This window comes from Colobus angolensis, unplaced genomic scaffold, assembly GCF_000951035.1.
Source record: "Colobus angolensis palliatus isolate OR3802 unplaced genomic scaffold, Cang.pa_1.0 Scaffold485, whole genome shotgun sequence".
Classification (NCBI taxonomy): Eukaryota; Metazoa; Chordata; class Mammalia; order Primates; family Cercopithecidae; genus Colobus; species Colobus angolensis.
Genome location: NW_012118321.1, coordinates 1813301 through 1828314, shown reverse-complemented (window position 1 = coordinate 1828314; position 15014 = coordinate 1813301). Strand labels below are relative to the sequence as shown.

General features: G+C 39.4%; 1 protein-coding gene across 1 annotated transcript; it reads left to right on the top strand.

Moving 5' to 3' along the window:
* Positions 1-12811: 12811 nt before the first annotated feature.
* On the top strand, positions 12812-14754 carry LOC105524074 (tRNA (guanine(26)-N(2))-dimethyltransferase-like). Its single transcript, XM_011959194.1, is given in 6 exon segments — positions 12812-12963; positions 12966-13580; positions 13583-13675; positions 13678-13707; positions 13710-13858; positions 13860-14754. Coding segments are annotated over 6 exon segments (1851 nt in total). The 5' UTR covers positions 12812-12884; the 3' UTR covers positions 14745-14754.
* The last annotated feature ends 260 nt before the right edge of the window (positions 14755-15014 follow it).

Sequence of the window (15014 nt, the reverse complement as noted above, 5' to 3'; positions counted from 1 at the left end):
ATTCTTCAGAACAGTCTTACCCTAGACCTTCATTTGGCTTGTCGTTACCATTTCCAATCTTTCCTCACATGTTCTAGTCCTTTAGATCTCCCAACATTTATGTTTTGGCTTACATTCCTTCATTGAGACTATTCCTAACAACTCTGACTAAATTACCTCTCCTCCAATCATTTTTTCACACCCATCTAATTTCTTTTCCTCCTAGTACTTATAAGTAACTGAACTCATGTTGTTTATTTATTCATTTGTTTTCAGTTATCTGCCTCCATCCCCAGTACAATGTAAACTAAATGAAAATGGGATTCTTTATGTCAGTATTCTCAGATGCTCAGGAATGCCTGACCCATTAAAGAAACTCAACAAATATCTGAAGAATGAATGAAAGAATGTATTTAAAAACAACTTGTTAAATGGAATTCCTCTAAAATTTAACAGATTAGCTGTTCCATTAAGTATGCCCTTCATATAAAGCAAAGAGTAGGTAACAAAAATGGAATTAGAATTATATGGTATTCTTAAGTAGCATATCTGCTATCACATGTTTAATGTGATGAGTTAATACTACTTCAGCATGTCCAGTTAGAGGCTTAAAATAGCATTTGGGAATGGACTCGCCCTTTGCAATTTCATTAGATAATCTTTGTTCAAGCAAAGGCCTGGTTTTTGAACTTTAATTGGATTTAGGGTGAACATTTAGGGTCTGTTGTTTGTTGGTCAAAAGACACGCTTTATATGCTCATTGTCTTACCCACTGCAACCAAGAATATCAGTCACTGGACATGACGACCAAAGTAAGCGACGAAAACTACAAAGCTAATGATAATTGCTTTAAAGTAAATAAGAAAAGTATACATAACAAATGAATGAAAATACAGTAACATGAAAATGATACTACATCCATCAGCAGGAGCAAGGGGGTCAGAAAGGGAAATAAATGTCATGTGTTACGAAAGTAGAAAAAGATAAATGCTGTAGTTTCTCGTTCATCCACCATTATTTAAAAAATAATTTTGAAGATATGTGAAACCTAAACCTATGTGTTTATATTTTTATGTGATGAATTAAATATTTTTTAAAAGGCATTGTTTTTCTCTCTGCTTGGCAAACTCTTTACTTGTCCACACTCACAAATAACATATTTTACTTTGCAGAAACTTCTAGCCTAACTTCCCACTCATTAACAGAAACTTCCTGACACCTAATCGGGAATGCTGCAGAAGAAATTTCACAGCTCAGAGTCATCTGGAATATTTTAATATTAAAATATTATGCTGATTCATTTTGACTTTAATGACCTTTCAAATAAAAGCATCAATTATCTCTATTTGACAAGTTAAATAGGTATTATTGTGCAATGACAACTATACAGACGAGTTTTGTCCTAGGTTTGAAACTCTCTTTACCTCTTCAGCCTCAATTTTCTAATCTGTAAAGTGAAGTGGTTGGCTTTTTTTATATTTCTAAAATAAGTTCTGCTTTTTAAAAATCAATTATTCTGTGAATTGGCTTTCATTAACCACAGTATAGTATAAAATGCCTTGGGATCTAGTGATGTTTGGAGATGTAAAGTTTATTATATTGCCAACTTTTTATTTTCTTTACTTGTTAAAATTCAACAGACTGTGGTGCATGCACAAACATTCTTTCCCTTTTTTTAATTTTAAATTTTTTTTTTTTTTGAGACGGAGTCTCACTCTGTCACACAGGCTAGAGCGCAATGGTGCGATCTCAGCTCACTGCTACCTCTGCCTCCCAGTTCAAGTGATTCTCCTCCCTCAGCCTCCCGAGTAGCTGGGATTACAGGTATGTACCACCACACCCGGCTAATTTTGTATTTTTCGTAGAGATGGGGTTTCACCATGTTGGTCAGGCTGGTCTCAAACTCTTGACCTCAGGCGATCCGCCTACCTCGGCCTCCCAAAGTGCTGGGACTACAGGCGTGAACCACAGCGCCCAGCCACAAATATTCTTTCAATGTAGTCTCATCTGTGCACTTGAAGGATAGCATTTGCAGCTTAGATAACCAGGAACCTCATGGAGATGACCAATGGGGTACAGTAATTATGGATTTACTACAAGTAGCTCTGAAACTTTTTCCCTACTATGTTGACTTTTTATCTAAAACAATTGAAATTTAAGGTTTAAAAATCGGGAAAGAGTAATTAAAGCATAAGTGTAATGTAGGGAGATGTAGTGATGAACTGATTAAATATTCTTCATTTCCTAGATTTGTAAGTTGTTTTTATTTGCTCTTGTTTTGTTACAGAGTATAAACTATGATTACCGAATCTGTTACCAAGACATTCCCAAATGATGTCAGAGGATATGGATCCCCTTGATGTCCTTGCCTTTGCTTTGACTAAGAATTAATAAACTTAGCTATCTGTGCCAATGCCTATATTAGCTCTCTAATTCTTTATTATAATGGAATTTCTAGCCAACCCTATATTTTGTCATTCCATTTACTTTATCCATCTTGGTTCTCTGAAAGACAAGGTTAAAATAAAACCCATCAGCTTGAGTAATTCAAATTGAGCTGCCAAAACAACTCAGCAGAAAGCAAAATTAGAAAACTATGCCATCCCTCCCCCTTACATCTTCCAATCTTACCTTTTACTTGTGTAATTTCAAGTGTTCTTTGAATTAAGTCCTGTGGTTTTTACAAAGAAAGAAAAAATGACATTTTAAAAAATAATGTCTTTGATTTTTCAAACTGCAAAAGCAAAAGAGTTTAAAATAGAAAATTTGGAAAATATATCAACATAAGAAAAAGGAAACAAAATTATTTCCATCACTGAGATTTCATCATTGTTTATAACTCTAAGGCTTTTCTTCCTGCATGGGATTATATTATACCTGAAGTGTGGCATTCTTTTTTTAACATTTAAAATTATATCATAAGACTATCCTTTGTCATTAAATATTCTTCAAAAATATAATTTTACTGGTAGTACATCATTCCATCATATGGATATGCGAAAACTGACAGTTAACCAAACCAAAGAAAGAGCTGATTGAAATGAATTATTAAAGCTGTCTTTCTCTTCTTTCCATCATTCTTGATGGTAACAGAGCAGTCAACGTAGTTTGAATTGTGTCATTTCTTCTCTATAAGCCATGATGACAGGAATCCCATTATCATCTGTCCCTGGTAACAAAGGTGAAAATCACACTGTCCTCTTAACCCCTTATTGAATACTTCTGTCACTTGTTATATCTTCAGGGTCTCTCCTGTGTGTGGTATGCAATCATTTAGTACTCAGCAGAAAGGAAGTGACAGAAGCTTGGGTAGAGATCACTTCACGTTGGCTTCTACACCCCCACCCCCAGAACACAAGACAGAGACAGAGGTCATACTAATATTGTAACCGAGCCACAGCCAAGGCATCACCATACTTAGATCAGGCAGAACATCGGGGAATGCTGTTTGCCTCTCTCCCTAGATCCCCGGACAATACACTTTTGGAAAATGCGGTGATCTCAAACTCCGCTCTCCAATCCATCAACTCCCAGAGTCCAGCATCAGCCATCACAGAAATTATGTCTGTTGACAGTAACATTACAGAAGTTGCTGGAGAACAATAATAGCTTATTTATTATGTGCCGTTATTTGATAGAACATTAAATGTTTCTATTTTTAATAGAATGTGAATTTATTTCCTTCCTCCTGGTTTGCAATAGAAGTAATAATCCCTAAGCCTCTCCTTCACCATATTATCACTATGATTGATACTATTAAGAGGGGTCTCACTTAGGTACCTCATTAGTCTTGATACATCCTTCAGAAAATATAATCAAGCTTGTCTCCCATCAAAGATTGGTAGTGCTTCAAGCAGCTTCAAAACTGAGTTTAATATGACTCTAAGTCTCTCTTGTGTCCCACTTTCCAGAGTTCTAAAGACTTACCAGGACACATAGCCTCATACCGGTAACATCTCAAAAACTGAACAAAATTTTCAACTGCTTCAAAAGCTTATAATAAAAACATAAACAAAAGAAACAACAAAATTATGTCTTCAGGACGAACAAAAACAATGTCTCCAAAGAAACACACATCAAAATCTTGACCAGTATTGTTACTGCCAGCTGCAGACCTGGGCAGAGGTTTAGTATTACTTGGAAGAAGGTATTCAAATGGGGTAAGAAAAGTGAGTAAACACTCTGAGTTTCAGCTTCACTTTGACTCTATTCAACCTACCACAGTTGACCATACTTGACAGATAATGAACTAACACTCAACTTTGAGTTAGCCTTCAATGAAGATGCTAATTTTAAGAGCCAGCTTTCCTAATCCTTGAAGAAGAATCCTACCTACCGCATATACCACCTCTCTGCTTAGATAGTGGCATTTGAAAAACCCCATCATTTGGTAAAGTTTAGAAATGTGTTACGGTTCTACCCCTTTTTTTCACTTAGAGTTCTTTCTATATTAAAATCCTTGCATTTCCATTCCTCATTCACAAATAGCTCTAAAAGAAGAGTAGGTATTTACAAAAAACAAAAAAAGTAAAAATACTATCATACGATAAAAAATTGTCTGAAACTTTATTTTCTCACTTAACAATGTGGCGTATGTCATTATATATGAGACACTCTTTTTCACATTTAAAATTAAACATTTTAAAATTCAATTATATATTATGTACATTATGTAATATACATATACACACCATGGAAATAGTATAAATAAGCTGTGTGTGTGTGTCTGTATATATATATACACACTTGCATATATATATACTTGCATATATGTATACCATGAAAATAGTATAAATAAGCTGATATCTATCTATCTCTCTCTATACATATCACAGCTTATTTGATTATTTCACTGTCTATTGACTCTTATTAATTTTTCTTTCCTTTCTTTCTTCCTTATTTCCCTTCTTCCTTTCTTCCTTCATTGCAGCATCATTCACAACAGACAAGATATAGAAACAATCCAATTGTCTATTGACAGGTGAATGGATAAAGATAATGTAATAGATAGATAGATAGATAATAGAATATTATTCAGCCTTAATAAAGAATAAAATTCTGACATATGTGACAATATAAATGAACCCAGAAAACATTATGTTAAGTAAAACGAGCCAGGCACAGAAAGGCATATAGTGCATGATTCCACTTATATGTGGGAGCTAAAATAATCTTTGCTCCCCCTTACCAAACAATGGCTTTAAAAATTGTCTATTCTCATTGCTTCCACTTTCTTACATCCATTCTCTCATCAATTCACTCCATTAAAACTGAATTTTCTATCACTCCACCAAAACTCCCTCTATCAAAGATGGAGTGACCTCCACATTATACCTACAGTGATTAATTCTCATTTCTCCTCTTCTGTGATCCACTGGCAACATTAGAACCATTAGTATTTCTTCTTCCTTGAAATACTCTATTCTCGTGTTCAAGAATACTTGTTCTTGTTTCATCTTTCTCATGTATTGCTTATTGTTTTTTTATCTTTCTCCTTTGCTGAGGCCTTATCTTCTCACTGATCTCTTAACTTTGGAAAAACCCAGAGCTCAATCCTCAGACCCCTTCTATACACTTATTTCCTCAGTAATATTTTCCAGTTCCATTATTTAAATACCCTCTATATACTAATAATTATTGACTTATCTTCCAGCATTTTGTATCATCAGCTACCTATGTGACATTTTCACTTAGATGTATGAGTCAGATTATACTGCAATAAGAAAAAGCATGAAAATGCCTGTGGCTTAAAACAACAATGTTTATTTCTCATTTATACCTCATGCCAGGGAATCAGCAAGAGGTCTACTTATTGTAGTCACTCATGGACCATGGCTGATGGAAGTTCCATCTTGACACCCGTTTTTATGATCAGAGTCAAAAAAAAAAGAGAAGATGGCAAATCATGCATGTTGATTCTTGAAGCTTTCACTGAGAATAAATACATGTCATATCTGTTCACATCTCAAGCACTTCCCATCTGACATATTACTCACTTAACAATTTACAGGTTAGTTTTCCATTTCTCTCTATTACAATGTAAGCTCCATGGGTTCACAGACTTGGTTGTATTTGCTGCTTTATTTTTAGTACCTAGCACAGTGTCTAGCACATAGTAGGCACAAAATAAATATGTATTAAATAAATGCTCTCTTGTATTTATTTCAATTTATTCTTCTTAGTTGAATTATTGATAAACACATAAGATGATTAACCTTCTAAACTCATCTTTCACCACCATCCATATACTTTGAGTGAGATGTAGTGCTCTCACTGGTAATGTATCCAAATAGTCTGCATTTGGAGTTTGAAGTCCCCATTTGACCTAAGTGTTATTTAGAACAATAGTTTCAAATATTGGTTGGACATTTCTATGAATTTCAACTGTTCATTTTTAATTGCTAGCTTTATTTCACAGTAATCAGAGAAGCAGTAGAGGACGGTGCCAAAATAAAGAATTTCTATCACCAGCATACTCTGTACACATAAAAAATGTGCCTGTAATCCCAGCACTTTGGGAGGCCGAGGCGGGCGGATCACGAGGTCAGGAGATCAAGACCATCCTGACTAACACGGTGAAACCCCATCTCTACTAAAAATACAAAAATTAGCCAGGCGTGGTGGTGGGCACCTGTAGTCCTAGCTACTCGGGAGGGTGAGGCAGGAGAATGGCATGAACCCGGGAGGCAGAGTTTGCAGTGAGCTGAGATCGCACCACCACACTCCAGCCTGGGTGACAGAGCAAGACTCTGTTCAAAAAAAAAAAAAAGTTCAATTACAGCAAATAAACATTAACTACAGGATAAAATATCAGATCTTTTGCATTTTCATGAAATCAAACCTTACTAAATCTTTCATCTCTTCTATGTTTTCTTCCAAGGTTCAGCATGCTGTTCCCATGACAATATGCACATTGAAAGAGGGTTATAAAGTCCTAGCATGTAATCCCAGAGGAATATAAATTAACTTTGTTATAGGAGACATGCTTAGGTTGTTTCTGCCTTGTTTATATTTTGTATTTAACAGCTCTTTCCTTCTAAACTCTCAAAAAATACATATGCTGAGGAGGCAGAGAAAGATGATTAAATGGAAGACTTTACCAGTTGCCACTCCACCCCTGAAGTACACCGATTTAACAACTATATACATTAAAAATGCACTTTTATGATAACCAATAATCAGATGAACACTCACAGTACTGGTTTTAACTTCATATCATTGAAAGAGGCACTAAAAAGCTAGAAAAAAAGTCTTGATTCACCAATGGCACTCTCCCCCACCCCATGGCAGCTGCAGCAAGATGCCAAGAGTGTTTAAGTGCACTGCAAGAGGGAGAGCACAGCAATTGCGAGGCATTGAACTCAGTGATGTTGTGTAAGAGCAGAAAGAAAAACCAGACCAAGCTCAACTAATGCCTGCCCATGAAGGGAGAATTTAAACCAGCCCTAGCAAGCGGGGAATCACACAGTCCCTGAGGTCAGAAACTGAGTTCCTTCAAACTTCACCAACCTAGGCTAAGGTACTCTGGGGCTCTAAATAAACACGAAATGCAGTCTAGGAAACAAGGACTGAAACACCTAGAAGAGTCTTAGTGAGGAACTGGGGCCAGAGTCAGTGAACTGGGAGGCAGGAGACCTACTGAAATACCAGCTTGGGCAGCCAAGGGAGTGTTGGCATGACCCCTCTCCTTATCTCAGTATGCACATTTCAAAGCCCCAAAAGAGACTCCTTCCTTCCACCCAAGGATAAGAGAGGTAAGAATGGGAAGGACTTTGTCTTTCATCTTCGATGCCAGCTCAGCCACAGCAGGACAGGGCACTCATCAGAGTCTTGAGGCCCTGTTTCCAGGACCTAGCTCCCAAATGACATTACTAGACACATGCTGAGCCAGAAGGGAACCCGTTGCCTTGAGGGGAAGGACCTAGTTCTGGCAGCATTCATCACCTGCTAATTGAAGAGCCCCTGGGCCCTGAATAACCAGCAATGATACCCAGCACTAGATTGAGGGCTTCGGGTGTGGGTCTGAGACTTGATGGATTCAGGTAAGACTCAGCAAATTTCTAGCTGTGGCGGCTGTGGGCAAAGACTCCTTCTGCTTGAGAAAAGCAGACAGAAAGGTAAAAGGGACTTTCTCTTGCATGTTAGGTACCAGTTTAGCCAGAGTGTGCAGAGCACCAAACAGGCACTTGGGACTTGGCTATTGGATGGCATTTCTAGACCTGCTCTGGGCCAGAGAGGAGTTCATGTCTCTGGAGGGTGAGTCCCAGGCAAGGCAGCATTCACCACATGCTGACTGAAGAGACCTGGGACATTAAGGGACTATTGGTAGTAGGCTGGTAGCATTCCACACGTGCCCGTGGTGGTGGTGGCCATGGGGTGAGACTCCTCTACTTTTGGAAAAAGGAGGGAAGAGTGGAAAGAATGGCATCCAGTGGATTGAGTGCAAGCTCAGCCACAGTACAACAGAATACTAGGCAGACTTCTAAAACGCTTTTGAATGTAGCCCATGGCTCCCAGACTGCAACTCTGGAAATGCCTGGGGCTAGGGGGAACTTGCTGCCCTGAAAGGAAGGACACAAGCCTGGCTGCCTTTGCCCCCTCCTGATTGTAGAGCCCCAGGGCATTGAGCAAACATAGGTGGGAGAAAGGAAGTGCTTACAGTAGGCCATGGGTGAGACCCAATGATGCACTGGCTTCAGGTCTGACCCAGTGCAGTCACAGTGGTAGAGGCCACAGGGGCGCTTATATCACTCCATGCTCAGCTTCAGGTGGCTCAGAACAGAGAGGGACTCTGTACGTTTGGGAGAAACTAAGAGAAGGGAACAAGAGTTTTTGCCTGATAATCTAAAGAATTCTCCTGAATCTTGTCCAAGACCTTCAAAGCAGTACCTCTACAGGTCTGCAAGAACAACAGTGTTACTGTGCTTGAGGTGCCCCCTAAAGTAGACACAGCTTAGATCAGAACACCCAAGTCCTTTTGAATATCTGGAAAGCCTTCTCAAGGACAGGTATGAACAAACCCAGACAGTGAAGACTACAATAAATATGTAACTCTTCAATACCCAGACACAGATGAACATCTACAAGTATCAAGATTATCCAGGAAAACATAAACCCAACCAACTAACTAAACAAGGCACTAGTGGCCAATCCTAAGGAAACAAAGATATGTGACCTTTCGGACAGAGAATACAAAATAGTTGTGTTGCAAAAACTCAAAGAAATTCAAGATAACAAAGAGAAGGAATTCAGAATTCTATCAGAGAAATGTAACAAAGAGATTGAAATAATTTAAAAGAAGCAGGCAGAAAATTTGGACCTGAAAAATGCAATAGGCATACTAAAGAGTGCATTACATTTTTTAAATAGCAGAATTCTTCAAGCAGAAGAAATAATTAGTGAGCTTAAAGATAGGCTATTTGAAAATACTCAGTAAGAGGATAAATAACAAAAAATAAAAATAAAAAAACAAGGAAGCACATATACAGGATCTAGAAAATAACTTCAAAGGGGAAAATCAGAGCTAAGAGCCTCAAAGAGGTGGTAGAGATTGAGTTAGAAGTACAAATATTATTCAAAGTGACAATAAGAGAGAATTTTTAAACTTAGAGAAAGATGTCAATATCTAAGTACAAGAAGGTTATAGAGCATCAAGTAGATTTAACCCAAAGATGATTACCTCAAGGCATTTAACAGCCAAACTCCCAAAGGTCAAGGATGGAGAAAGGATCCTAAAAGCAGCAAGAGAAAGGAATCAAATAACATGCAGTGGAGCTCCAATACTTCTGGACTTCTCAGTGGAAATCTTATAAGCTGGAAGAGAATGGCAAGGCATATTTAAAGTGCTGAAGGAAAATACTTTTACCCTAGAATAATACATATGGTAAAAATAACCTTCAAACATGAAGGAGAAATACTTTTTTAGACAAACAAAAGCTGAGGGATTTCAGTCACACCAGACCTACCCCACAAGAAACACTTAATGGAGTACTTCATTCAAAAATAAAAAGATGTTAATCAGAAATAACAAATCATCTGAAGGCACAAAACCCACTGGTAATAGTAACTAAACAGAAAAACACAGAATATTATAACACTGTAAATGTGGTATGTAAACTATTCTTATCCTTAGTAGAAAGACTACATTATGAAACAGTCAAAAATAATGACAACAACCTCTGAAGACACAGACAGCACAATAAGATGCAAACAGTAAGTACAAAAGGTTAAAAAGTAGGTAACAAAGTTAAGGCATAGTTTTTATTAGTTTTCTTTTTGTTTGCTGGTTTGATTGTCCATGCAAACAGCATTAAATTATTATCAGCTTAAGATAATGGATTACAAGACAGTATTTCCAAGCCTCCTGGTAACCTCAAACCAAAAAACTTACAACAGACACACCAAAAATGAAAAGCAAGAAATTGAATCATATCACCAGAGAAAATCACCTTTGCAAAAAAAAAAAAAAAAAGAGAGAGAGGAAAGAAGGAAGAGAAAACAACAAAAAAAGCCAGAAAACAAATAACAAAATGGCAAGAGTAAGTTATGACTTATCAATAATAACACTGAATATAAATTTACTAAACTCTCAAATGAAAAGACATGAACTAAAATTTCCAATCAAAAAACATACACTGGCTGAATGAACTTAAAAAGTAAGACTCACTCACCTGTGGCCTAAGAAAAATACAGTTCATCTATAAAGGCACACATATACTAAAAATAAAAGGGTAGAAAAATATATTCCATGCAAATGGAAACCAAAAAAGAAAGAGAAAGAGTAGCTATACTTATATCAGAGAAAATAGATTTCAAGACAAAATCTGTAAGAGACAAAGAGGAACACTATACAATAATAAAGGAGTCAATTCAGCAAGTGGATATAACAACTTTAAATATATATGCACTGAATAAAGGAGTCCCCATGTAGATGCAGCAAGTATTATTACAGCTAAAGTAAGAGATAAACTCCAATACAATCAGAGCTGCATACTTCAACACTACACTTTCTTCATTGGACATATCTTGCAGACAGAAAATAAACAAAGATACATTAGACTTAATCTGTGCTATAGACCAAATGGATCTAATGGATATTTACAAAACATTTCATCCAATGGCTGCAGAATATACATTTCTTTTCCTCAGCACATTGATCATTCTCAAGGACAGACCATAGGTTAGGTCACAAAACATAACTTAAACAATTGAAATTATATCAACCATCTTTTCTGACCACAATGGAATAAAACTAGAAATCAATAATAAGAGAAATTGTTGGAAACTATACAAACACATAGAAATTGAACAATATGCTCCTGAATTATCAGTGGGTCAATAAAAAAATTAAGAAGCAGATTGAAAAATTCCTTGAAACAAGTGACATCAAACATACAACACACTAAAACCTATGGGATGTGGCAAAAGCATCCTTGGTCTATGTATCCTTGTTTGCAGATGATATAATCTTATATTTGGAAATATCTAAAGACTCCACAAAATAACTATTGGAATTATTAAACAAATTCAGTAAAGTTGAAGTTACAAGATCAATATGCAAACATCAGTAGCATTGCTATATGTCAACAGTGAACAATGTGAAAAAGAAATTAAAAAGTAATCCCAAATTTATGAGAGAAGTTAATAGCTATCAGAATCTATATCAGAAAAGAAGAAAAACTTCAAATAAAATATCTAAGGATGTATTTTAAAGAACTAGAAAAGCAATAGTGAACTAACTTCAAAATTAGCAGAGGAGAAGAAATAATAAAGATCAGAGCAGAAATAAATGAAACTGAAATAAAAATATACAAAAGGATATTTACAAAACATTTCATCCAATGGCTGCAGAATATACACTTCTTTTCCTCAGCACATCGATCATTCTCAAGGACAGACCATAGGTTAGGTCACAAAACACAACTTAAACAATTGAAATTATATCAACCATCTTCTCAGACCACAATGGAATGAAACTAGAAATCAATAATAAGAAAAGTTTTTGGAAACTATACAAAAAGTTGAAAGAAAAAGTTGGTTTTTTGAAAAGTTAAACAAAATTGACAAACCTTTAGCCAGACTAAGAAAAATAAAAGAGAGAAGATCTAAATAAATAAAATCAGAAATGACAAAGGCAATACTGCAACTGATACTGCAGAAATTCAGAGGATCATTAGTGACCACTATATGCCAATATATACCAATAAGTTGAAAAATCTAGAATAAATAGTCAAATTCCTAGACAGGAACAACCCATCAAGATTAAATCAGGAAGACATGCAAAACTTGAACAGACTATTTCCAGTAATGAAAGCCCAGGACCCAGTGGCATCACTGTTGAATTCCACCAAACATTTAAAGAAGAACTAACACCAATCCTACTCAAATTATTCCCAAAAAATAGAGGAAGAGAGAATACTTTCAAATGCATTTTGTAAGGTCAGTACTACACTGATACCAAAACTAGACAAAGACACATCAAAAATAAATACATAAACTACAGACCAATACTTCTGATATATATGGATGCAAAAATCCTCAACAAAATACTAGCAAACATAATTCGACAACACATTAAAAACATCATTAATCATGACCAACTGGGATTTATCTTTGTGATACATGGATGGTTCACCATATGTAAATCAATCAACGTGATACATCATATCAGCAGAATGAAGGAGAAAAACCATATGATTATGTAAATTGAGGCTGAAAAATTATTTGATAGAATTTAACATCCATTCATGATTAAGAAAAAAAAAAACAAAAGACTGGGAATAAAAGTAACATACCTCGACTGTGCCAACATGGTGGCACCCAGGTCCTAATTCGGTTTCCTGTGGTTATGAGAGAAGAGCCCGGTTTACCGAGGTGCAGTCCCCAGGGCTGCCGAATCAGCAGCGATGGAGAGCGGCACCAGGCCCTGCGGAGAAGAGCGCCCACGTGAAATCCAGCAGACGACAGTCACTGAGGGGGCTGCCAAAATCCCAGCGCCAACGAGGTCTTTTATAACCTGGTGCAGGAATTCAATCGGAACCTGACATGTGCTATGATCATCGAGTTTGCTCGCATTCAGCTTGGGGCCAAAGGAATCCAGATCAAGGTGCCAGGAGAGAAGGATATGCAAAAGGTGGTCATGGACTCATCAAAGCAAGAGGAAGAAAAGGTTGAACTGAAAGAGAGTGAAAACCTGGCCTCAGGAGACCAACCTCGCACAGCGGCGGTGAAGGAGATCTGTGAGGAAGGCCTGCATGTGCTGGAAGGCCTGGCAGCTTCAAACCTACGTTCCATTCGATTTGCCCTAGAGGTGCCTGGGCTCAGATCTGTGGTTGCAAACGATGCCTCTGCCCGGGCTGTGGATCTCATACGCCGGAATGTGCAGCTCAATGATGTGGCCCACCTGGTACAGCCCAGCCAAGTAGATGCCCGGATGCTGATGTACCAGCACCAGAGGGTGTCAGAGAGGTTCGACGTCATCCATCTGGAAACCTATGGCAGCCCTGGCTCCTTCATGGATGCAGCTGTGCAGGCTGTGAGTGAAGGAGAGTTGCTGTGCGTGATCTGCACGGACATGGCAGTGCTGGCGGGGAACAGCGGGGAGACTGTTACAGCAAATACGGTGCCATGGCCCTCAAGAGCCGGGCCTGTCACAAGATGGCCCTGAGAATTGTCTTGCACAGCCTGAACTTCTGCGCAGTTACCAGCGCTTCGTGGTGCCGCTGCTCAGCACAACGCCAACTTCTACGTGCGTGTTTTTGTCCGTGTCTTCACCGGCCAGCCCAAGGTTAAGGCCTCAGCCAGCAAGCAGGCGCTGGTGTTCCAGTGTGTGGGCTGCGGGGCCTTCCACCCTCAGCGCCTCGGCAGAGCGTCAGGAGTTCCCCAGCGGCCGGGTCAAGTTCTCTGCAGCCTATGTTCTCCCCCGTGACCCCGAATGTGAACACTGTGGGCAGCGACACCAGCTTGGTTGCTCCATGTGGGCAGAGCCCATCCATGACCGGAATTTCGTGGGCTGTGTACCAGAGGCTGTGCGCGCTAACTCCAGCCCCTTCCATACCTCGGAGCGGATCCGAAGGGTCCTGAGCGTCATCACTGAGGAGCTCCCGGATATGCCTCTGTACTACACCCCGGACCAGCAGAGCAGCACCATCCGCTGCAACATGGCTAGCCTCCCGTCCTTGCGGTCAGCCCTCCTCCACGCTCACTTCCGGGTCTCGCTCTCCCAGGCCGGTAAGAAGGCTGTGAAGACAGATGCCCCCGCCTCCGCCCTCTGGAACATCATGCGCTGCTGGAAGAAGGAATGTCCGGTGAAACGGGAGTCACTCTCAGAGACCAGCCCAGTGTTCCGCATTTTCAGTATGGAACCCAGGCTGCAGGCCGACTTCACCATCCGGGAAATTGCCAACCCCAGCTCGCGCCCGCGAGAACCCAAGCGCTTCTGGGCCAACCCGGAAGCCAACTGGGGTCCCCATCCTCATTCCTGGCCAGGGAGCAAGGCAGCCTGCGAAGCTATGGAGGAGAGACGCCGGCTGCTTCGAAACAAGCGGAAGGAGCCGCCAGAGGACAGGGCCCAGCTAGATGCCCTGCTCAAGACATTTCCTTGCAAAAGGTTTAAGGAGGGCACCTGTCAACGCAGAGACCAGTGCTGCTACTCCCGCAGCCCCCCGGCACCCGGGGTCTCTGCTGATGCTGCCGCTGACTGTCCGGAGACCTCCAGCCACAGCCCCCCTGGACCTGGGGCTGCGGCTGGGCCAGGAATAGACTGAACCAATAAAGAGATGTTGGCTGAGCGCTGCAGCTCACGCCTGTAATCCCAGCACTTTGGGAGCCCGAGGCGGGCGGATCATGAGGTCAAGAGATCGAGACCATTCTGGCCAACATGGTGAAACCCCGTCTCTACTAAAAGTACAAAAAATTAGCTGGGCGTGGTTGCACGAGCCTGTAGTCCCAGCTACTCGGGAGGCTGAGGCAGGAGAATCGCTTGAACCCCAGAGGCAGAGGTTGCAGTTAGCCAAGATGAGGCCACTGCACTCCAG